General features: G+C 50.1%; 2 protein-coding genes and 1 long non-coding RNA gene across 4 annotated transcripts in view; 1 reads left to right on the top strand and 2 right to left on the bottom strand.

Moving 5' to 3' along the window:
- CHAD (chondroadherin) overlaps positions 1-6,512 on the bottom strand; it is an 11,622-nt gene extending 5,110 nt beyond the window's left edge. Inside the window, exons 1-2 of one of the 2 annotated variants that reach the window (XM_019542488.1) lie at positions 4,617-6,512; positions 117-280 (exon numbers count right to left, since the gene is read on the bottom strand). In XM_019542488.1, coding sequence (XP_019398033.1) covers positions 117-280; positions 4,617-5,387 — 935 coding nt within the window. In that variant the 5' untranslated portion in view covers positions 5,388-6,512. The remainder of the gene's footprint in view (positions 1-116; positions 281-4,616) is intronic. The other variant, XM_019542487.1, reaches the window with a different exon arrangement.
- The window catches only part of ACSF2 (acyl-CoA synthetase family member 2), a 53,009-nt gene extending 34,379 nt beyond the window's left edge, over positions 1-18,630 (top strand). The window contains exons 11-16 of the mRNA XM_019542807.1: positions 15,909-16,016; positions 16,204-16,355; positions 16,862-17,003; positions 17,894-18,004; positions 18,249-18,317; positions 18,419-18,630. Of these exons, the coding sequence (XP_019398352.1) occupies positions 15,909-16,016; positions 16,204-16,355; positions 16,862-17,003; positions 17,894-18,004; positions 18,249-18,317; positions 18,419-18,469 (633 nt within the window). The 3' untranslated portion in view covers positions 18,470-18,630. The remainder of the gene's footprint in view (positions 1-15,908; positions 16,017-16,203; positions 16,356-16,861; positions 17,004-17,893; positions 18,005-18,248; positions 18,318-18,418) is intronic.
- A 604-nt stretch (positions 18,631-19,234) lies between these two features.
- Positions 19,235-22,031, bottom strand: LOC109315030. The gene is made up of 3 exons (XR_002102413.1): positions 21,583-22,031; positions 20,634-20,700; positions 19,235-20,081 (listed from the first exon to the last, which is right to left on the bottom strand). It is a non-coding gene; the product is annotated as an uncharacterized LOC109315030 (long non-coding RNA).
- Between the last annotated feature and the right edge of the window lie 1,179 nt (positions 22,032-23,210).

Raw genomic sequence — 23,210 nt, 5'->3', positions numbered from 1 at the left:
GGTGCTCTTTCCTGCCAAGGCAGGGGGTCGGACTAGATGATCTACCTAGGTCCCTTCCGACTCTAGCTACTATGAAACTATGAAACTATGAAATAGAGAAGAGAATAGGTCCTTACTTGCGCAGAGGAGCTAGCTGACAGGAGCAGTGCCAGGGGTTGTTGGACAGGGTGAGCTTCTCCAGTTTGCCGAATGGGAAGTTGCTGGGCAGCTGCGTCAGCCTGTTGTTCTCGAGATGGACCGTCTTCAGGGTGGTCACTCCAGAAAAGGCGTGATCTGTAAACTGAAGCACAAGGGCTGATGCAGTTCACTGCAAAGCAAAGGTAGGGTATTCTTTCTACACTTCCTCCCTGGGCAGCAGGTGCTTAAGTGACAGAAGTGAGGCTGGAGAGAATAAGTGGCAAAGGGGAAGGATTGAGGAGACAGGACTGAGAGCAAGGAAGAGGGCACAGTCTTTCAAGAGTGATGGGACCATTCCTCCCACCTCCAGCTCCTTCCCATTTACTACTTGTTTTTCACATTCACATACTCGCACCCTAAAGAAAAGCTGCAGTCTGGCCTCTCCCGTTTGTTCCTGAGCCGTACACCACCTCGGTAACTGGACTGAGACGTGTCCCTATGTAAAAACCTTTCCAACGCTGGAGTTTCTCCCAGTGCCTGTCGTCTTCTCTATTGTGGAACTGTTGATGGAGGCGGTGTTTGTGGAGTCTGAAGGGGCTGTAGGTTTTGGCAGTGCCCAGTGGACATTGAGTGGAAAGTTACACTTGGCTTCAGAGCAGCGTAGGAACAGCAAGGCAGGCGTCCAGCCTCTCAGCCTCCTCACTTCTTTCTTTCTCTTTCCTCTCCTGCCTGGTCGTTTGCCAGAGATGCTGCAAAATCTGTGCATTCACAGCCTGGGGGCAGGCTGAAAAAGCAGGTCCTCTTCACAAACCAGGGAGCAGAATGCTGCCTGTGCCAGAGATAAAGCCAGCTGTTTAGGCATCACCACATAGCCTCTTCCTTCTCCCCCTCACCATCCTCTTTGTCAAATAGTTTGGAAAAGTCTCTCTGTAACGCAAACCCATCCACACAGACGATCTTTGGAGGACACTAGTTGCAGATGATGCTGTTGACTGCAAGGGTGATTCTCTTGGCAATAACAAACTGTCCTCTTCCTCCCACGGCCTCTGAAGAGGAGGAGGAGGGAAGAGGACAAGTATCCAGTTCGAATGAATCCAAGAAAACTCTCCAGTTCGAATGGCGGTTTGTGTATTGGTACCTCACGCTAGAAGATCTCACTGGTGCAGTTCTCTGAAATGACCCCTCAGTTTGGGTCCAGGAGTCTGCTTTTAGCTGCAAGCTTGAAGGATGGGGCCTGCTGCTACATCTCTTCAGCTTCAGACCTGTGAGGTCTCCCAAGCCGAGCAGCACTATGTTGGGTGAGTGCTTGAATGGGACGCCTCCAGCATGCTGCAGGTAATTGTGGAAATGCAGCTTGGGGCCATCCTTTCCAGTTCATTACTGAATGAACAGAGATTTTACAGTCCAACAACCTCAGATCCCACTGGGGCTTCATTCCAGTGTTGCCTCCTCCTTCACTTTCCTGTCCCAAAGTGTTGTCACATGACATTTAAACAGCTACTTTGCTTCTTCCCAGAGCTTAACTGATAGTGAATTTTGAGATCCTCCAAGATGAGTCATCATTTAGGTGCATGATTATTGTTCTTATAGCACCTATAATCTGGTCCCAAGCCTCTTTAGCAACTGGTATTGGGGTTTTTTTGGTGGGGGATGGTCAGGGGTTCATAGGGGGTGCATGTGGGTGCACGTGGATCCCCTGAGCATGGCAGCGCACTCCTGGTAGGTGCTCGCTTCCACCACCAACAGCGCTGGCGGCATCTGCGGGAGCTCCCTGTTCACTGCCACCGTTGTGCCCCTCAGCCACTGGGGGCATGGGTCGTTCATGGCGGGGTTGGAAACTACCACAGTGTTAGCCTCATCCATGATGAATGAGTTATTTATTATTAGTTATTAATGACTTGTATTATGGTAGTAACTTATATAGAAGTGTAGATGGGAGGATTTTCCAAGTTCTAGATTTGCCAACGTGTTTCAGATCTCTTCGATTCGCACTGGGACAATGGGAGGACTTCTCCTAAAGATTACTTTCAGACCTAATTGGCTATGCCAACTTGCGGCTCCGCAGACGAACCCAGCTGTCTCCAGAAAGAAAAGCTGAGTGCAGTATTTTGTGCAGAAGGGGTCACAGCCTGGATGCTGGCAGCATTTAAAGTACATGATGATGATGATGTCACATCTCATGTGGCCTTTGTGATGAGGGAGTCATCTAGCAGTGCAAAATGGCTCACCCCTGGCTCTTATGTATACCAAGCCTCTGGAAGGTATGAGAAAAAAAAATTGTAACTTAGACTAAGAAACAAGCTTCAGTACATCTGTAGCTGTGAAACAGGACTGATCATTAGGTGGCACTGCTCTCTTGGAATAAATGAAGGTACAGTGATGTTGGGGATGCCATATTTCAGAAAAGATCTTGTCCACAAATGGTCATTAAGAGACAATAGGACTCTTTTTTACGAAGTTAGGGTTATTAACCTGCATAGAGTTGCTCTGTCTTCCTAAACTCCTGCCTTTTTCATTGGATATGCCTTTCTTCTCCGCAAAGGAGCTGCACGATGTGTGACTATTATGCAGTCATGCATTCCACTCTAGAAGGCTGGATGAAAGGATTCCTATATATAAATTTTATATCAGTGTTGTGGTTTGGGGTCCTTCCATCTGAAAGAGCAGTGTGCCAGATCAGATAATACTTGGTTTGCCTTTTTCTCAGTTTTTATATTTTTAGCACTATTAAGATAATGATGGAAAGTATGAAAGGGGAGGGATGAGCAGGTTCCAGAACTAGACAGGTTAAAACACGAACACAGATTAACACCGTATGTATAACAGACAGAGAGTGAGAACGGATATAACATATCAACCTCCTAGAAGTTGCATATGCTGTTGCCAGCCAAGGTGTCTGCTGCAGGTTGAAGACTGAAATAGATTTGAATTCAGTTCTTGCAGTTCCATTCTTATTCCAAGCAGCTTTTCTTCAAACTATTTCAAGATCTACATGACTCCGTTCCAAGACTTGCAGTTTTTTTCAGCTAATTCAGATACAAGTTCTTGGGCCTCTTCAGCAGGTATTGCATTTAACCTGCAGCTTTTGATGTTCACATGGTAAAACTGGATAGAAACTGAGCTGATGCCTACAGCAGTGACATCCCTGGAGGATGACATGCTCACTGGGCAATATGCTCACTACAGGGTGTCCTTTCATAAATGAAATCGTGATTACACCCATCCTTCTTGACTGTCATCTCAAGAATAGGAAAAATCTCAAATATTGAGTAGGTGGCATTGTGCTGTCATCCTTGATGGGAGACATTCCAGCTTCTAGCTTCCTAGTCTGGCATTCTGGGACATGGACTTGGTCCTTCATCCCCTGGCTGTGCTATAAGTCCCAAGTCTTTTGATAGTGCTGTATTGCTGTTCAAGTCTGTCCTCCTAAATGCAGACAGCTGGTGCACCCCAGCACAGCACAGCACAGTGGTAGCTCTCTCTTGCTACAAGGTGCTCTGTTTCATCACTGGGATATTCTCGTTCCTCCTGTACCAGAGACTGGGATGTCTTCTTGCTGAAGTGTTCATCTTTCTGCTTCCTGCCGTGGTATCCTGGGAAGCTGTGAGCTGCTCTGCATATGTGCCATCTACTTACATCTCAGCCGGGCATTGAGAACACTGTGCTGTTTGCAGGTGATCTTCCTGCATTGGATTTGCTGCTTTCCTTGCACCCCTGCCTGGCAGTCTAGGGGCTCTGTTTCAAGCAGTTCCTTGAATGTGATGCTGCTACCTGTAGGTCATGCCTCTTTTCTGGGAGAAGAAGAGGGGTATTTTGCTGGGATAGCTGAATGGGCTTCTTTGTAGTGCACTGCAAGGGTTTCTCTGGCAAGATCATCAATAAACAAACCTTTCTTTATAACGTGTAAAGTTGGAAGGAGGAAGAAAAAGGTGAAGGTCTGTGTGTCTGCCCTGTCTACCTGTCTGCAACGCATCAGTAAGAAACTGCTCCTATCCATGACCTGTCTGGAGGACTCTCCCATGTCTGAGCAACAGCAGGTACCCAGGTTGAACTAAGGTGACAAGACCATCCAGCCTGGCCAGTCATTGTGCCCTGCTAATGAAGGCATGGGCCAGTTGCTTCTCTCATCCCACCTCCCATGTGCTGGGGGGCTCCTTTTGCTTGTTTATTCTAAAGCACCAGACTACATTTCCCACTGGACTGGTGCAGCTCTTGGGTAGAGGTGGAACCCAGCCCAGGAGATCTCAGTTTTGTGGAGAACAAGGGTCCAAGGAGGATGGAGCCCTCCCTTTCTTTGTTTCTCCCATAGACCTTTTCAGAGTTTCAGCTTCATTTTTATTAACACTAAACCATTCTGCTGAGACAAGTGGCTAGAGTCTCCTCTCTTTTGCATGAGTGCAAATCAGGACAAAAGTCCTTAGAGTGGCAGCATGTAAAGGAGAAGAGGATTTGACCTTATGCTGCTTATTTAAAAAGAAAGAGAGTGGAAAGGAACTTACTTTTTCCAGGCCTGTGTTGTCCAGGCTGAGGGTCTCCAGGTAGCGCCCGAAGGATTGGAAGGCGTTGTCAGGAATGACCTTCATAGGGTTGTGAGACAGCTTCAGGTCCTCCACCACCCTTAGCTTGCTCATTGCAGCCACGGGGTAAGTGCTCAACTGGTTCTTATCCAAGTGGAAGATGGCGAGGTTTTCCACGTCATCCAGGGCCCCAGGCTGGATGGAAGAGATGGAGTTGTCAGAGAGGTAGAGCCAGCGCAGGTCCTTGGTACCGCTGAAGGCCCCGGACCTCAGCTCTCTGATCTTGTTGCTGCCCAGCTGCAAGATGAAGAGGTTAATCATTGGAGAGAGAAGCCCTTTGGGCAAGTCCAAGATCTTGTTATTGTCCATGTATAGGTAGGTGAGCTCAGTCAGGTCGTCAAAGGCTCCCATCTTGATGACGCTGATGTCGTTATTGGAGAGGTACAGGTAGACTAGCTGCTTCAGTCCCCGGAAGGCACCGCTGGAGATCTCCTTGATGTGCGAATGCTGGAGATGGAGGGACACGAGCCCTTTCATCTCCCTGAACGCATTGGTCGGCAGGACAGGGAAGTTGTTCCGCTGCAGGTTGAGAAGCCGCGTTTGCTCTGGCACCTTCGGGATCTTCTTCAGCCCCACATTGTCACAGATGACGTGCTGGAGATCCCCACCGTGGCAGTGGCAGCTTGGGGGACATGCCTGGAGAACGGGAAGGAGGCACACCAGTAAGCTGAGGAAGAAGCTTGACCGGTCCATGGCCAGAACTGGGGTGGTTGTTGAAGGGAGGGGGGGAAAGAGAAGCGGCAGCAGCAGGAGGAGGGAGATGGGAGAGAAAGTGAGTGTGTCTGCAGCGAGCTGAACACAGCCCTATTTATAATGTTATTAAAAAACAAAATCCCTTCCCACAAACCACAGGGAGCAGCCAGACTCTTACTTGGAAGCAACTGACTTTGGGAGCTCAGTGTGAATTTAACTCCTTGGCACCAAGCAGAGGAGCGTCTTCACACTGTGCTGCAAAAAAAAAAAAGGGACTGTGTAGAGGTAGTTTTTCTCACTGGAGCAGGGAGGTGAATGGACACAGGGAACAGGGAACTTGCCTAGATTTGGGGATTTCTTCACCCCCCACTGAATCAGGTGGTAACAAGGCTCTAAGTAATTCAGAGATAGAGAACAGGGTCTTGAGAGACAGGAATCCAGATGCACCTAAAGGAGAGCAAAGTTGTCCCATGTCAGTACCAGCAGTATTGGGGTACTGAAGTACTGAGATATTGAAGGGTCATTAACAGACACTTACCTAGCGCACTTTCTAGCCTCTTGCACTGAAGTTTTCCATGTACTTAGTACTTACAGAGCTGTATCTTGGATTATTATCCAAAGCTTAGAAGACATTCAGGCAGGCACCTTTTCCCTGTTGTTCCCAAAAGGGCAAATTCCTTATTCTGCCCAACTTTTTGTTGACTTCAGTTGGAGTATTTCTTGGCAAGGACTAAGCATAATTGTAGGAGATTTGGGGAAGGTTCATCATTGCACTCTGTGGGGATTGCACCTGCATTAGGTGGATGTTAGTGCCATGCGGGACTTCAGGATCTTGACCGTGTGTAAGGGCTGTCTAAATTTGAGGAAGGTACGGTGTGGAGAGTCTTCCTGCAGAGCTTCAGGTGGTTTCCCTTGAAGAGCAAAACTTGCTGAGCTAAATGCAGCCTGATAACCCTGTGTCTGGAGGAGGATTAGCTCATGGTGCCATAGTGGTGGGGAGAAACGGTATGTCCGAGGCATTTCTGTTAGACTGCCTTCTGGGCAGACTGGAGTGCGGGGGGGAGCAGCTGGGATCCTGCCATACACGGTCACTGAGGATGGGACGGTGGCCGAGACTTTGATGAAATGGTGAGGGTGCCTCTTTAGAGATGGCCAGAATAACTTAGAGGGGTGGTGACCATTGTGCTATACTCCTGAGGAGCGGTGAGTCCGGTGTGGTATGTGGGGCTGGGTCAGAGCCTAGGGCTTCTGAGAAGGAAGTGCGGAGAGGGGAAGGTGATGGTGGGGACTTGGGAAGATGCAGCGTAGTATCCGGCCAGTGGAAAGGCAGAGGGAGCAGGGCCCGGGGCCTCAAGTGGTTGTGTTTATCGGGATAATGATTGCAAAGAAGAGTTACGAGGAGGGGAATTAAACACAGCAGGTGCTTCACACTGTCCCCTTCCAGGGGAATAAGGTGAAGACGTTAAGAGCCCTCGGTCTCCCCATCTTTGAGTGCGAGAGGGAGAGATTGGGGAGGAGCTGTGGGGTGGGGTTTGGATATGGAACATTTTGAGCTGGTTTCTCGCCAGGTCCTGGCTGCAGCAAACAACTGCGAGCTGAGCGCAGGACTGTGAGCTTTTTGAGGCTTCCACCTCTGAGGCTGGCTACAAAGCCCCGACGGAGTTTGTGCAGAGGCGAGACAGTCTCAAGAAAGGGAGGAAATCCAAGGGCTGACTTAGGACACAGAGACTGGCTTATTCACAGAGATCACTGGGTTTTTCCATTGTTGAGATGTGGAATTAGCCAGCATCACTGAGCATGCTCCCAGCAGTGTTATGCAAAAGGACTGGCAACTTTAGAGCCTCTGTTTTGCAGATGTATATTCAAATGTTGCTTTTATTTTATAAAAAGTTGCAGGGGGGAATACAAATTCTGGGGTGAATTTAGGTTCTCTTGAACCCAAGACACAGAGAGGCCTGGGAGAGTGGGGGTGCATTATGGATGCAGGCCTTGCTTTTCCTGTACTCCCCAGCCTTGGCTCTCTTGTCCTGCTTCGTCCCTGGATATGGATTTCAGAGCTGTGTGAGAGTCAAGCATCTGTTAAAATCATAGAAAATGAGGGTTGTAAGGGACCTCAGGAGGTCATCTAATCCAACCCCCTGCTCAAAGCAGCACCACCCCCAACTAGATCATCCCAGCCAAGACTTTGTTTAGCCGAGTCTTAAAAACCTCCAAGGATGGAGAGTCCACAACCCCTCCGGGTAACCCGTTCCAGTGTTTCACCACCCTCCTAGTGAGAGAGTTTTTCCTAATATCCAAACTCAACCTCCCTTGTTGCAGCTTGAGCCCGTTGCTCCTTGTTCTGTCATCTGCCACCACTGAGAACGGTCCAGCTTCATCCTCTTGGGAAGCTCCCAGCTGCCACCAAACAAGTTTGCCTGGGGGTGACTAACATGTAGGACCCAGGCCTCCAGAACCATAAGGCAAGTGGATTGAGTGCTGGGGTAATGGCCTGATTGAGACTCTCAAAGGGATTAGGACATGTAGAAGGAGAAACATCCAAAAAAATCTCTCCCAGATTTTTTCACTTTGCTGTCCCAGTGCAGGCTGGGAGTGTAACAGCTCAAGTTGGGGATGATTAGTAAAGCTCCTCGCTGGAGCTGGGTGAATGATTTAAAAAAAAAGTAATTTATCCCAAACACTCCATCTCTTTCTCGCTGCTGATTGAATGAGTGTCCTGTGACTTACAGCTTCCTGACACTTATTCATAACTCTTTTCTGAATGATTTCTGCAAATAGTGAATGGCCTTGAGTCTCCTGCATGAGCAGTTCCTGACTGATGAGTAAATTCAGGCTATTTTTGATTGATCATTGAGGTCATATGGTACATCTTCTTTTGTCCCCCGTTTGGAGAAAATGAGCATGTGATATTCACTTTCCTCTTCTCAATCTTGCTAACAGGCTGCCGTGCCTGCGGCTGTCCCTGCCAGTTCAGGAACAAAACAGCGGTCCTTTTAAAACTCCGTCCACAAAAGTTTTGACCACACGTGGCACTGCGCAACATCCTTTCCAGTTAAATTGTACAGCTCTGTGTCTCTCTCTCCCTCTCTCTCTCCTTTCTCGATTGAAGGGTAAAATATCCCTTCTCTCCTTATTTGTCTGCCGTGCCTATTGCCCGCTTTCCGGAGTAAGGACTCCCTTCCTCATGTGGATCCTGAACTCAGTCAAGGCCCTTCCTTAGGCGTCAGGAGTGCAGAGGTAGGGGGGTTCTGCAGCCTGGAGGTGGCAGGATGCATTTCACACCCTCAAGTGGTCCACGTAGGACAAGCCCACTTGGTACCGCAGAGGTTAAGTGGCTTCTCTGCTCTTTCCGGCCAGAACGTGCCTCTTGCAGAATGGGAGCTGGGCAGTGCGGCCGTGCTGCGGGGGGAGCAGAGGTCTGGTTTTAAATCCCCCTTTTAGATGCCCAGAAGTTTCATAAAAAGGAAAATTCTTTTCCCCCTTGATGTTTTCGACTGTCCTGCCTTGGCGAGCAGATTCCTGAGGGAGGCTGGGCACGCGCTGGCGTCCCCCCCACAAACTGGCGCCGTGCCTGGCTGCTGGGAGGGGCCCTCGGGCTCCCAGCTGTTTGTGTCTGAGCTCCTGGCTGGCAGGATCAGGTCTCTCCTCATTGAATTTCATAGCCCTTGACTGGGGATGAGTGAGGCCTGGGGCAGCACACGGGCAGCGGTCCTCACAAGTTCACAGCTTGACTGAGCCGTGCCAGTGTCTCATGGGTGGCATGTGGTCTCTCGGTGACAAGGGGCCCAGTGTTCGTGTTCCTGTTTGCAGCGGGAGCGATGCCACAGTGCACTGGGCCCCTTTCAGCCCTTCACCTCCGAGCTCCCCGGGGACCAGGGCTGCTGGGTCAGCTCCGAAGAGGCAGGATTATCCTGCAATCCCCTCTTTCTTAATTGATTAACTGTTCTGCAAACATTTGCCGCGGCACAGAGAGTGTAAAGCCAGTGCGGGAGTCATTTACCAGTGTTTGACTCCCTCCCGCAGCCCTCAGGGGCTAAGCAAATAAATAGGTGGTTTCTAAAAACAGCATAAATATAGATACAAGGCGTTGCTTTGGTGTCGTGGGTCAGGGCTGTTCTGTGGCTCTAAGAGAGCGTCCTTTCCCCTTTTGAGCTTTATTTTTATTAGTCACAAGGGCGATTTCTGTGCACGAATGGATACGAATGCCCTTAGCCAGAGTCCCCTTGCTCCCTTCAGCCAGTGTCCTTACTGCTTTGTGCTTTGCATCGGGGTAAATCTGAAGTAACGCTGAAGCCAGTGGGATTGCAGTGGTGTGAGTGGGGTCAGAGGCAAAGCCATCGTCATTTTCTACCTGCAGAGAATAGCACAGGTTAGCCCTTGTATTGGTGCATGGAGAGAATGAGGGGGGCTCCTCCTTGCCTGTTCCTAGTACTCCCATAGGTGCAAGGTGAGAGCAGGGCTGCGGCTTCCCCCTACTCTCTGCAACAGTTCGGAGACCTGGCAGAGCCCATAGCCGGGTGTAGCCTGCATCTTGTTCTGAGCAGCACACTGGGAGCACTCCTGCATGCTCCCTGGAAGCTCCTATGGATGGTCTTGGCTTAGCAAGAAGGTCTTTGAGGTTGCCAAGTGCTCTGCTGCTCTTCCAGTAATGCAGTTCGTGGGGAGAGCCACATCCTTCATGATGGTCTGGCTTGGACTATAGGCCCAGGACCTGTACCCCGAGGCTTCGAGTCTAGCAGGATGTCTCTGTCTTGGGCCTTTGCAAGAAGCCTTTTCAGCAGCTCGAGCTTCAGACACCTGTCTCCAGTTTACTGTCCATTCAGGAGCTCCCTGTCCATGCTTAAGGACCAGGCAGCGTGCTTCTGGGTTTAGGGAGCTGTATGCACGGCAGCCCCTGCCCCGACCAGTGTGCTAGCTTGGCTCCCTGGTGGCCTTGCCTGTCCACCCTTCTCTAGCCTGCTTTCCTCTCTGATCCCTGCCAGCTGGTCTTCCTCATCTCTCACTCTTCTCTTTCCCGCCTCTCCCACTAAACCCTGTCCATCCAGGTCTTCCTCCAGGTTTCTTCGCCTCTCCCTTGCCTTATAACACACACGCCTATTAATCAGCCTGGACCACAGATTCTGGCTGGGTGCTCACTCCTTGGCAGAACTTCTTCTTCCAGGTCTCCTCTCACCTGTCGCCCATGCACTGCATGGAGCCCTACTTCCACCCCTACCCCAGCCCTCAACCCCCTTCCTCCTGCTGCTGCCAGGCATCTGCCCCCTTCCTGACTTAGAAAACAACCCCCCACAGGAATGGGACAGCTTAGGGTTAAAACTTCTGAGAGCAAGGACCTGCCTGGGCATCCTTGGCCTGTTCATCCCCACCTACCCATCCTTCCTCCTAGGGTGTTAGGCAGGTGGTGTGTGAGTTGGGAGCGGCTGGATGCTATTTCCCAGAAGCTGTGTGTGTTTCAGATGATAATTATTAATAGAAGATGCAGACAGGAAGGTAACGGGCCATCAGGCACAGTCCTGACCCCAGAAAAGTTCAAGGGAACTTTACCATTGACTTTTTTTGGTGGGGGGGGCATGGTTGTGCCTAATTTTTCCCAACTTTTCCATCTTTGCAAGACGCCAACTGCTTGGAGCATTCAGATACACTCAGAGCCAAGGGTGTTTCTGTTTCTGTCCTTCCAAGTCTCTGCCTCTGTACTTTCCCTCTCTCTCTCCATTTGCTTTCCGCCTTCCCCACCTCCAGTTTCTATTGCCGTCTCCCAGCATCCAGTCGCTGGGGTGGCTGCCCAGTAAAAGTGTTTTTTTCAAGGTGTTGATAAAACAGCAAGGAGCTGCCGCACACCTCATTGGTCGCCACTGAGCAGTGTTACTGCAATGCTCGCAGGGCTGGGGAAACACTTAGGTGCCTCGAGAGCACGCATCGGCCTGGAAAGAAGAAAAGCAGCTTTAACTCCAAACCACTAGGAGCAGTTTGTCCTGCCTGTGCAATAACAGGAGGTCGGTTTTCAGAAATGTAGGAAAGCAGCCGTCTCCTGGGGCCATTGTGCCAGTCTGGTTGGGTTGCCGGTTTTAAATGGTCTTCTTGGGGCACAGCTGTTCTGTCACAACACACAGGTATCGCTTTGGATACTCGATATTTTTGGGATCCTTTCCGTCCCATCCCAACTGGGACTGTCTGGGTGGGTGGGGACTCCAGCAGGATGTCCCACAAGATGAGCTTGTTTGTGTCCTGATATCCTGACACAAAGAAGATACTGTGGCTATGGGGGAAGATGTCACTGGGGCACAATGCCCCTGTGCAACATGATCAGCAACTTACAGGTTAGCAAGACCCAGGCAGAGGATCTGGGTCAGGCCCACTATGCACTTTGGGGTCGAGGAGCAACCCTAGAGAGTCCAGCCCTAGGGGCAGCATCAGTTAGGGCCAATTTCCCCAGTGAACCAGCTAATTAAGAAAAAGAGTTAAGGACAGTTTGGAGCAAGCTACCAAGGGAGGGTCTGGGGCTGGCAAGAGCAGAGATATTCAAGGCTAGACAAAATATCAGGCACTGGTTTAGTGCTGATTAAAACCATCCTGCATGGTGTGGGCCATGGGGAGAAGCCAGCTAGGGATCCTGAAGTACTTCCTCTGGTCTGTTATTTTCTTTTCAGCTGTTCGTTTCTCCTTCTTTGAAGCCTGGAAATCCCTTTTATCGCGTGTCAATTTTTTTTGCCCTTTTTTTCTGAAGCTGGTCCTGCCTTTTTGCCCTAGATCATGAATGGAATTAAGGTTGGTTTGGCTCTTGGTTTGTTTGTCTGTGCCTCCACATCCTCATACAGCTCAGGCAATCAAGAGTGACTTATTACATTGGAAACAGCGTTTTTGCCCCACCCTGATCCTAAGTAATAATAATCTGTAGAGGAAGCGTCTGTGAAGGGTTTATGGTATCCAATGATTTTCCACTCCACCCCAGCCTAGCTCCATTTTGAAAAATGCAGTGACAAGTCAGGTCCTTTAAGTGCAAACTCTTAGCATTATTTGAGGGCAAAGGGGAATGAATGCATCTGTTGCTCTTGTACAGATGGGGAAACTGAGGCCTAGAAAGCTCAGATGACTTCCTCCAAATTAAACAGCTTGTGAGTGGCATAGCTGAGGCTAGACCCTGGGTCTGCTGCGTCCCCCATTCCACCCTGGAGGTCCATTCCCAAATGTTTGCCGCAGAGACCGTTGTCCAGTTTTGCTTGTATGTTTCTCATCCATTAAGACACTGTCTTTAAAAACCTCTTTGCCCCATCCTCGGTGGCTGGTGTTTGAACAGCCTTAGCAGGAAATGTTTTCAAGCAGTGTTTAAAGACAGACAGTTCTACTACAATGTTTTTTTATTCCCAGTTCAGACAAGGACTCTGCACTCTTCAAGAAAGCATCACTCACCACCAAGAATAACCTGGAAGGCTTGTCGTTTTTTAAATATTTGCCACTTGTGCTAGTCGGGGGACACTCACTTTGCCTGGCTATGGTGGGTTGCCAACTTCCCTACCATTGCCAAACGGTCTCCAGTTGGCTTGTCCTTGCATTCTCCATTGGTTCCTTCTGGGCAAAGGTTCCTAAGGACATGCTGGATCATTTAACATTTTTGTATCGAGACTGGCTGTGCTGCAGCTCCAGCTGAGGTTATAGATTTATAGATTGTAAGGCCAGAAGGGACCTAGGAAGATCATTGGGTCAAGCGCCCTCCTGCACCAAGCAGGAAAGATAGCTGGGAGTCAGGGGACCCCAAGGTGGGGTCCCCTGACTCCTCTTGAAGTCTCCAGTCTCCTCTATCTAGTTTCATCTTGAAGATTTCCAGGGTAAGTGTTTGCACCACTTCTGGAGGGAGCTTATTCCACAGTCTGGACATGCTGGGCTCGATGCAGAAATTGCTGGGTGAGATGCTCTCTTGCAAGTCAGATTGGATGGTCACAGTGGTCCCTTCTGGCCTTGAAAAGCTGGGAATCCTCAAGGACTCCTCCAGACTTAAGTTGGGCTATAAATTGTTCACAAGCCTCGTTTCATCCGTTGGTGATATGCGCTACCTCTGGGCCAGGATGCAAAGCTGTATGACTGCCCACAGCACAAACCACCTGATGGATAAAGAAAGTAAGGGCAGATGTAACAAACTGGCTGGTTATTAATAGGCCCTGGCTTACTCCCCACTTCAATGGGCAGCCCCCAAAAGGTGACTGAGCCCCTGTCGTGCAGGCAAGACAAACACTGCCTGAAACCAGAGGGAGCTGGAAGCTGCAGGTGAATAGGAGCAACAGGCCATGGATGGCAGCCTGAGAGCCAGCCTGGGATGTGGGCTGGGACGGAGAGACCCTGTTGTGGCCAGGGCGCCAGCCATAGTCACAGCAGAAGAATGTGCAGAGGGTCGAGACTCTTCTTACCCTGATATCCCGGAGTCTGAATTGGGAACCTCTGGTCCATCTTTTATTGCAGCTGTTAAAAGAGTTATGCTTGAGGTTTTCACACCCTTGTGTTTCTGGCAGTCCTAGTGAGGCAGCCTCTGTTACTCCGAGTACACAACCGTTCATAGCCAAGCTAGAGCTGGAGCCTGAAGAGCCTGGTGCCAGGCACACAGGCAGGCAGCACTTGGATCTGAGCTCACGGTACCCAGAGCACATTACCAGACATCTCCAGGGCACTGGTGCACCACAGCCACCCTGGGAGCGTCCTGCAAGCAGATTGGACACAAGGCTGCAGGCAATTAAAATTACAGGGGAAGTTGAGGGAGGAAGAAAATAATGACTCAGAATCTGGCCTGAACGCTGCGGCTGATGCCTCTGTTCTTGCTAAAAAGTGCAGTGGGATTTTTAATAAGTGTTTAAGACCTTGGTTTTAGGTCTCATCCATAAAAAGAGACATGACTCCAGCCAACAAACTCCTATTTAGTGGGTGGGAAAGAAATCCGTTTTTAAACATTAAGCCCTATATGTTTCCTCCCAATGGCTAAACTGTGATTAAGCCTGGATGGAGAAGCACAGTTGAAATCTTTCCTGCTGGGTTGCCAAGCACCTAGCAGTATAAGGTTTCACCATGATGGTCTCTGTAATATCCTGGAGACAATCACAGGGCTTCTGGGAAAGGAGAGGCTTCCACTAGAGAATCTGGGCCAGCTTTTGCATGGAGCCTATTGTGTGCTAGCAAGAGTTTCCAAAGCAAATCGTAAGTGGGGCCCAACTTTACACCCCCTAGGAGGGTCTTGGTCTACCCTTGGTCTTCAAAAATTGTGCTCAACCTCTGGCTTTTTGGTCTGTCTGGGACTCAAGTGGGACCATCCCAAGCTGCTTCCAGAAACTGTGGCCTGCATAGAGACTTAAGCAGTGCAGGAATGTACTTGGGGAAAGTGGCCAGCAGCAGAAATTAAACAATCTCTGAGTCTAAGCCCATGAGGCTCTGTTGCCAAGCCAGTTTGGCCCTGTTGCTAAGCCAGCCACGTTGGATCACCATGCTATGCTCAGTGGGTGGGCTGCCCAGACACCATCAGTGAAGCTCATAGATGAATCTCATCTCTTAAAGAAGGTCCCAGCCTCTAGGGACAAAACGGCCCCCAGCCCTAGCAGCACAAGGGCCAGCTGGAGCTCTGAGATCCATGGAAGTGCATTTCAGTTTCTCCCTGGCATCCGAAGCATCTGGCCTTGTGAACTTGCTGACTGCTGGGATGAGCAAAAAAAAAAAGCTGAGTGGCCTCGAAATGCGGTGACTCAGAACCCACAGCCGGGGTTAGTGTTTGAGGGAACGTCAGCCAGAAGCGCCACAGCCTTTGTCCTGATGTGGTGCCTTTGGCTTGCAAATGTAGCTGCCCTGAGCGGCTGGCGCCATCCTGGGATGCCTTTATTAACGGATCAGGAATTCTGATGTCCACACACCAAAAGGTCGGGGCAAGCATCCGTGCTGGGAGATCAAACGTAACCACCAACAGGGGCCTGGAACCAGCTCTGGGATTGTGTCCCGGGCTCCAAGTGCCCTGTTACGTGGCAGACCCAAGACGCATCTAGAAGAGCAAGAGCGTGTGCTTGTGAGGGTACATCCAGAGACAGACGTCTGGAGTCGAGCAGGGCTGGCAGGGAGCAGATGGAGCAGGGCCCTGTCCAGGGGAAATGGTAGAAGCAGGGGAGACCACTAGAGAGCAGGGAAATGGCCAGGGAAGAAGCCAGGCTCCTCCCTTAAGGGTAGGCTAGTGGTGAGAGAAAGCCCTTCCAGCAGGTCATGGGGAAGGGGGAGTCTTTGCGTGTTGTTAGGGTGGCAGTGATGGGGGAGAAAGCATCCAGTGTGTACCATCTCATTACTCCTTTCTTCTCAGTCTCCTTGCGGGGAGGTGTAACGGGGTAGTCATATCGGGAGCTGCCCTCTGGATCTGATTGTGGGAAGGTTTGCCTGGCATCTGCGGCCTATGGTGAAGAATCCCTGCTTCCCATAATCATCACTAGATTCACCCACCTTAGAGCTTAGCTGTTTCTTTTTGTCCAGAAGACTCCCTGAGGCTTGTCCCCCTTTCAACATTTGCAGGTAGCTTATGGGACAACGGAGAACAGCCCCGTCACCTTCATGGGATTCCCGCAGGACAGCATCTCTCAGAAAACTGAGACCGTGGGATGCGTCTTTCCCCATACAGAGGTGAACATGATCCTCCCCACCTCCCCTGCTGCTTCAGTTTTCCCAAAAACTGCTGGCACCCTTCCTCACCTCTTCAGCAGCCAGCAGTAGGCATCGTACCCCACCCACTGACTTTCCTCCCAGTCTGTCTTTCACCCAGCTCGGGACTTACACCACACCTGAAGAGCCTGGCTCTCTTGCATTGCAGGCAAAGATTGAGGATCCTGAAACTGGAGAAATTGTCCCTCTGAATACCCCTGGGGAGCTCCAGATTCGAGGCTACTGCGTCATGTTGGGCTACTGGGAAGACCCCACCAAAACCAATGACGTGATCACTGATGACAAGTGGTACAAGACAGGGTGAGTTTGGAAACTCCCTAACATTGTTTCCCTTTGAAACTGTGTCCTGCATGTGGTTGGTGCACGTGGCCATGGAGGGGAAAGGATGTATGTGAGAAGCAGTAGCTATTCACCCAGGCAAAATGGACTAGAGTCAGCCCTAGAGTCAGTAGGTCCAGTCCCATGAACTTCCATGGAGTTCAGCCAGGTGGCAGGAGTGCTGCATTTGGTCCATTGCACTTAGGTCACAACATCTGGAGACTTGATACCAGATTAGATGCACCTAAGGTGAGGTCGGCAGAGGGAATTCCAGCTTGGATTGAGCTCTTGTTTATGCAGGTTCTTGGAGGTAGGCTGCAAGCTGGGTGGGAGGGTGACCCATTGGCCGTTCATCCCTGGACAGCCTTTCCTCCAGCCACTCAGGACTGAGCCCATGAGGCGGAGAGCCCCTTGGGGCTGGCCAGGTGGATAAGTCATCCTTCCTCTTAGCTGAGATACTTGGAACAAGGGCTGTGGTGTCGTTTCAGGGACATCGCTCTCCTGGATGAGCACGGCTACTGCAGAATTATAGGTCGCTGCAAGGACATGATTATTCGTGGAGGGGAGAACATTTACCCAGCAGAACTGGAGCAGTTTCTACACACCCACCCCAAGGTGGAGGAGGTGCAGGTGAGTAGCACAAGGAGGCTTGGTGAACCTTTCATCAGGGTTCAGCTTCTCACTTGTCCGGTGACTTTTTATCATGCAGGGAATGGGGGAGTCAGATCAGCTGAGCTCTATCCCTGTCCTTGGCATGGACTCGTTGTGTGATCTTGGACACGTTCTCTGCTCTGCTTTCCCATCAGCACTGTGGGGATTGCAGCCCTTCCTCTCCTCAGTTCTCAGCTCACAGACATCTGTGCAGTGCTTTGAAATCCTCTTCTGGAAAACCCTGTAGAGGGGAATGAGGATTAATAGCTAAAACTTCAGGAAAGACTCTTTTTTTGTCCTGAAGTAAGTCCCTGAAGAGGAGCTGTGCTGCAGGTTTCATCACCAAGGAGGGAAGAAGTGATTTGTAGCTGCTCCGAGCAGCCATTCCCAGTCTGCCAGCAACATCATCCAGTTCTCGTATCAACCACATCTCCCCATAAGCAAACCAGTACTTCAGTCAGTGCTGGGTTGGCGCCAGGCACAGCTCTTGCTGAAATAATCCTAGTCCAGTTCCAAGGGCTCTGTGTCACCTGGGTCTCTACATTGCTGGAATATGAGGATGATATCTGGGGGGGGCACGAGGGGTCCTGAATGGGGAACTTGAGGGAAAGCATCTTTAACTCCCAAGAGAAGCAATCCAACCTTCCTAGTACCAAAGGAGTAGGCCTGTGGGCTCTGCCATTATAGGGCTTTGGTCCCAAGCCCCTGCTCTTAGGACTCCAGCATCCAGGACAAAAATGCCGTTGGAGGGTGAGGGATGGAGCAATGAAGCACGTGAGGGGTGAGGTGCTCCCAGTGCCCTCTGGGGAAAGGAAGAGACCCAATGAGCAATGCTTCCCAGGACTCGCATGTCCTTCCATCCTGACCAGGTGGTGGGTGTGAAGGACGAGCGAATGGGAGAAGAGATCTGCGCATGCATCAGAGTGAAGGCCGGACAGGACTGCTCCGTGGAGGAAATCAAAGCATTCTGCAAAGGCAAGGTAGGATCTGCCCCCCAACCCTTCCCCCTCATCCTCCCCAAGCCAAGTGCGTGCTTGTGCTGGTTTCCACCCTGACTCACTGACCTCAGTTAGAGTGAATTTGCATATCAGCATGGAAAGCAAGAAGCCTACAGTGATTCACACCAGCTGAGGCTGAGGCCTTAAAGCTGGAAGCACTTAGCTATAGGTAACAAAGCAGCAGTGGGTGCATGGTTCTTTAGAGCTCTTGGCTCTTTCTTTCCAGATTTCCCATTTCAAGATCCCTCGGCATATAGTGTTCATGAAGCAGTATCCCCTCACTGTCTCAGGCAAGGTAAGGGGCAGCCCAGGGAGGTGGGGAGAGGGCTGAGGTAAAGCTTTCCTAGGCTGTCTTCCACCTGACTCGCTCTCTCTTTTCCTCTGTTCTGATTCCAGGTTCAGAAATTCAGGTTGAGAGAGCAGATGGAGAAGCAGCTCCAGCTCTGAACAAAGTGGAGATGGATTCACCTTTGCCAGTTGGGGCCTCCCCTTCAATACCATGCCATCTCAAGCAGCTAAGAACTGACACCTTATTACATGCAGCCATCATTTTGCAGTCAGGCTGAAATGCTTTCTAATTAATAAAAATGACACTCGTGTTTTTCCAACAGGGATTGTTTCTTTGCAGGAAACAGTAATGTGGAAAGAAGGATAGTAAAATGGATGGACCAAGGGAGCGGACACCCAGACTCCTGGGTTCTGTCCTGGTGGGGAGCTCCCTTTCTATGTCAGGTTGCTCCATCTCTTGAAATGGGGATGATACTTCTTTCCCCCAGGGAAAGTGTTGCAAGGCTATGGTCATTCATGTCTGCAAGGTACTTCAAGATGTCTCAGTGGAAGGTCCCATTGAGAGAAGTACAATTGACTGATGCTGTAACAACAGACTGGCCCCTTGTAGCATGTGTAGGCTTGGATTTGCTAGGGGAGAACATCTTGTGGCAGCAAGAGGGAAGATAGGATGGGATTTCCCAGATGGTGTGGATCTGTCCAGATCCTGTTGTCCACAGAGCAAGGATCTATAGGAGGAGGGAGGGTGTCAGGAACAATAACTCCCAAGGCCTTGCACCATTTGTTAACTCCATCAGGTCTTCCTTGACACCCAGCTACATGCTTGGGAATGGGAAGAGGTTCCCTGCAGTGGATAGAGGAAATTTGTTTTTTCCCAGCCCGCCCCCAGATATTTTGAACAGAAATTACCATCTGACACATGGATCTCACAAGCATTTTATTTCTGTCTGGCAAGAATAATCAGCAGGTACAGTATAAATGTGTCAAACACCCCATATCATCAGACACATGAGACGCAATGTCTGGGCCAGTTTTTTTTTATGGAAGATAGCTAGCACCTCCCAACCATGAAACACTAAGTAGAGGGATTGAAGAGCAAAGGCTCCCTCCCCTCTTGCTGCAGTGTCCCCCTCCAGCTGGACATTAATCAAACCTGATGATGATGATTCTTCATCACAGACCTGACCTCCCCTCTCCTCCCCCTAAGCGGCTACTGTGGGCTTTCAATCTCCAGTGTCAGTTCCTTCTGCATTGGATCTAAAGGGTACTGAAGTCTAGGGATTGGGGAAAAGGTGATTGATTCAAAAGCAAACCAAGTTCTCTACCTGGTGAAATCCTAGCATCTTTGCAGGGGAAATGAAGATGAAGCTCCTGCTTCTGTTTTGTCCCAGGTCCTGTAGAACTATCAAGGAGCCTCTGGACTACCCCTTTGGTTACCTTTCTTTCAAGAGCATGTATACGGCTTGAGTTACCACCAGGTATAGAGTCCTATCTCATGCTGTGGCTGCAGGCATGAATGGGACAAAGTTCATGCCTGCTGGAACGGGATGACCTTTTTGCCCACAAGCATGCTGGCCTTTTTTTGGGTAAGGACAGAAGTGTTTTCAATCCTTTTCTATTGCCAAGCTCCAATTTCTGCAACAGGCTTGGAGGATCAGGAAAAGCAGGAGGAGGAGATGAGTCGATAGGTTCTTAATGTCACAACTGTGGGGTGGGCTCTACCCATGGAAGCAGATCCTCTGTATCAGAATCCAAAGTTTATGCTTCGTACCTAGAAGGAAACAAATGGGATCTGTTTGTTTTTGACCCTGAAGGCAGTGGTGCTTCTGATTTCAAGTAGGTTTTCCGCTCAGCTGATGTCTCCCCCTTTCTTGGGCAGGGAGGGGAAGAGAGTATGTGCCCTTTGCTAGATTGCCCTTGCTTAGGACATGCCACACTTTTTCTTCCTCCATTCTTCCCTGGGATGTGCATGAGAAGTGTTAAATAGCCTCACTCCTGAGAGAAACTGGGTCAAAAATATACCTCCCAAACCTGACTTCCTCCTTAAGCAGGAGCTGCCTTAGACCTCACTGCACAGTGTCTAAGTTACGCGAAGGGGGCAGGTGCATCCCAGGATTATAGTGAGGAAAAATCACTGGCTTCCTAGCAAAGACAGGACAGACCTATGGTCCTGATGTCAAAGAAGAGCATGTGTTTGACTGCCCTTCTTGCAATGAGCACAAACGCCTCAGTGCCAAGGAGCCTTGACAAGAGCCTTTTGTTCAGCTGCTATCTGTGGCCTTGCACTGTGGTGGGGGTGAATGGATGTGCACTGCATACTCACATGGGCTGGCAAATCCACCCTCTGTATAGAAAGATGGACAAATCTGCAGCTTTCTGGGGGAGGAGCCCTGCAAAATACATCAATGACTCAGTAAATGCAGATACAGTCAGAGATATGTAAAACCTGTCATCCCCGTCCCCCACACCACCTCCATCCCTCTCTGTACCACTGGGAGATCAAAAAGGTATCATCAAATCAGTGCAGCAGAGCAGGACTGCAAAAAGAGTCAGTAACATGAAATTTGTTTCCGTGTGTTTCAGCTGAAACCAACTTCCAGCAGTCCCATCCAGTCGAACACAGTTAGTCGCTCAAGAAGTAGCTTCATGTGGCCAGGCTTTAAGAACTGCAGCACAAAGTCAGCATTTGTGACAGCCGCGGAGTCTGATGTTCTCCCTCTGAACAGGTGCAGAATGGGCAGCAAGGCTGCCACCTCCTTCACAGCCTCTTCCTAAAGTGCCCCCACTCTGCACGCCTTGGGGTCACTCTTCCTGGCCCATTCACCCTTGCTTACCAGTGCAGAGCAAGGCCATTCTTGCCAATGGTGAGGCAGGGTTCTCTGAGGTGGGCGCTCGTGCCCTTGTGTCCACCGGCTCCTTCCCAGGAGTCTCCCATCAACCACCATCAGGTAGCAATGTATTGTCACTTAGCCTCTGGTCTGAAAACTGCAGATCCCGTTACTAGTCACCTGAGCTCCTCCTCCCCCTCTGAATATAATAATTTTGAATTTTAAATTCTCAGCAGAGTCCCTCCTTGCTCCTCCAGTAGCATCCCTTCTCTGAGCATAGGACTAACCATCTCCACCGATTCTCAAGTAGCATCCCTTTTTTGAGCATAGGGATAACCATCCCCACCAAGCTGGCATGGCACTGCTTATCAGAACAGTGCCTTCTTGCACTGGCCTGTTTCTCGCACGCCTGTGCACAGAGCCCAGATCTTAGCTAATACTCACCAGGAGCGACCGAACAAATGTCAAAACCATTAGGAAATCCTTGTAGTGAATCTCCGGGCTGAGACACCACTGTCCTGTCTGTCGTGTGCTCTCCAGGTCCGTAGCTGTGCTCTTTTATAGGGCTAACTCAAAAGGAGGAGGTTCCTAGCAGACAGGAAATCAGAGAAGGGCATGTTGAATCAGATAAAGAGCCCAGATCTAATTCTGTTACCCCTGCCCACTGTCAAGGAGCATTTCCCCATTTTCCACAGGAACATTACTTTTTTTAAGACTATTAATAGGATGAACTGGAAACCCTCCACTGACGTGAATTTTGTGCAACATCTTGAGCTGTGGTTCAAGAAAGGATGTGACTGCTGCCTTACATGGTGTTTCTATGTTAGGTTGGAATTTACTTTTCTTAATCCCTTGAGTCAGGGATAAATCTTCTGCGTGCAAAAGAATCTCAGAAAAACAGGATTGGGAGGGACCTCAAGAAGTCTAGTCTAATGTCCCGGTCAAGGTAGGACTTAAGCCATCCCAGTCAGGAATTTGCCTTAAAACTTCTAAATATGGCGATTCCAGAGTCTCTCGGGGTAGCCTGTTCCAATATTTAACCACCTCGTAGTCAGAAAGTTCTTCCTGATCTCTAAACTAAACTTTCCTTGTGCGGTTTAAACTCACTGCTCCTTCTCCTGTCCCCCTGCAGCCATGGAGGACAGTCTGTCTCCATCCTCTTTATAATCATCCTTCAGTTATAGTTTCATAGTTAGTAGGGTTGGAAGGGACCTGAGCAGGTCATCTAGTCTGACTCCCTGCCATGGGCAGGAAAGGATGCTGGGGTCAAATGACCCCAGCCAGGTGATTGCCCAGCCTCCTTTTGAAGACCCCCAGGGTAGAAGTGAACACCACTTCACTTGGGAGTTGGTTCCAGCTCCAAGCCATCCTGACTGTGAAGTAGCGCCGCCTGATGTCTAGCCTCAACTTACTCTCAGTCAATTTATGGCCATTATTCCTTGTAACTCCCGGTAGTGCTCGGGGGAACAGGGACTCTCCCATTGCCTGCTGGTCTCCCTTGGCAAATTTGTAGGTGGCCACCAGATCCCCTCTCAGCCTTCTCTTGTGGAGGCTGAGCAGGTTCAGGTCCCATAGCCTCCTTGTAGGGCCTGCCCTGCTGTCACCTGATCATGCGAGTGGCCTCCTCTGGACCCTCTCCATTTTGTCCACTTCTCTCCTGAAGTGCGATGCCCAGAACTGGACGCAGTATCTAGCTGCAGCCTGACCAGTGCCGCATACAGGGGGAGGATCACCTCCTTGGACCTGCTTGAGATGCATCTGTGGATACATGACAAGGTACAGTTGGCCTTCCTGACTGCCTCCCCACACTTGGATGTGGGGGGAGGGGGGGTGGTCAATGATGACTCCAAGATCCTTTTCACCCTCTGTGCTGATGAGAAGGGAGTTCCCCAGCCTGTAGGTATGGTGCTGGTTCTTCCTCCCCAGGTGCAGTACCCTGCACTTGAAACCTATCCTATTCTCATCCACCCACCCTTGTAACCTGTCCAGGTCTAGTTGTAGCTTGTCCCTCCCTTCTAGTGTGTCCACCTCTCCCTACATCTTAGTGCTATCTGTGAATTTGAACAGGGTGC

The sequence above is a fragment of the Crocodylus porosus genome, unplaced genomic scaffold, assembly GCF_001723895.1.
Source record: "Crocodylus porosus isolate Cpor-Errol unplaced genomic scaffold, CroPor_comp1, whole genome shotgun sequence".
In the NCBI taxonomy this organism is placed as follows: Eukaryota; Metazoa; Chordata; order Crocodylia; family Crocodylidae; genus Crocodylus; species Crocodylus porosus.
This window is presented reverse-complemented; position numbering and strand designations above follow the sequence as displayed.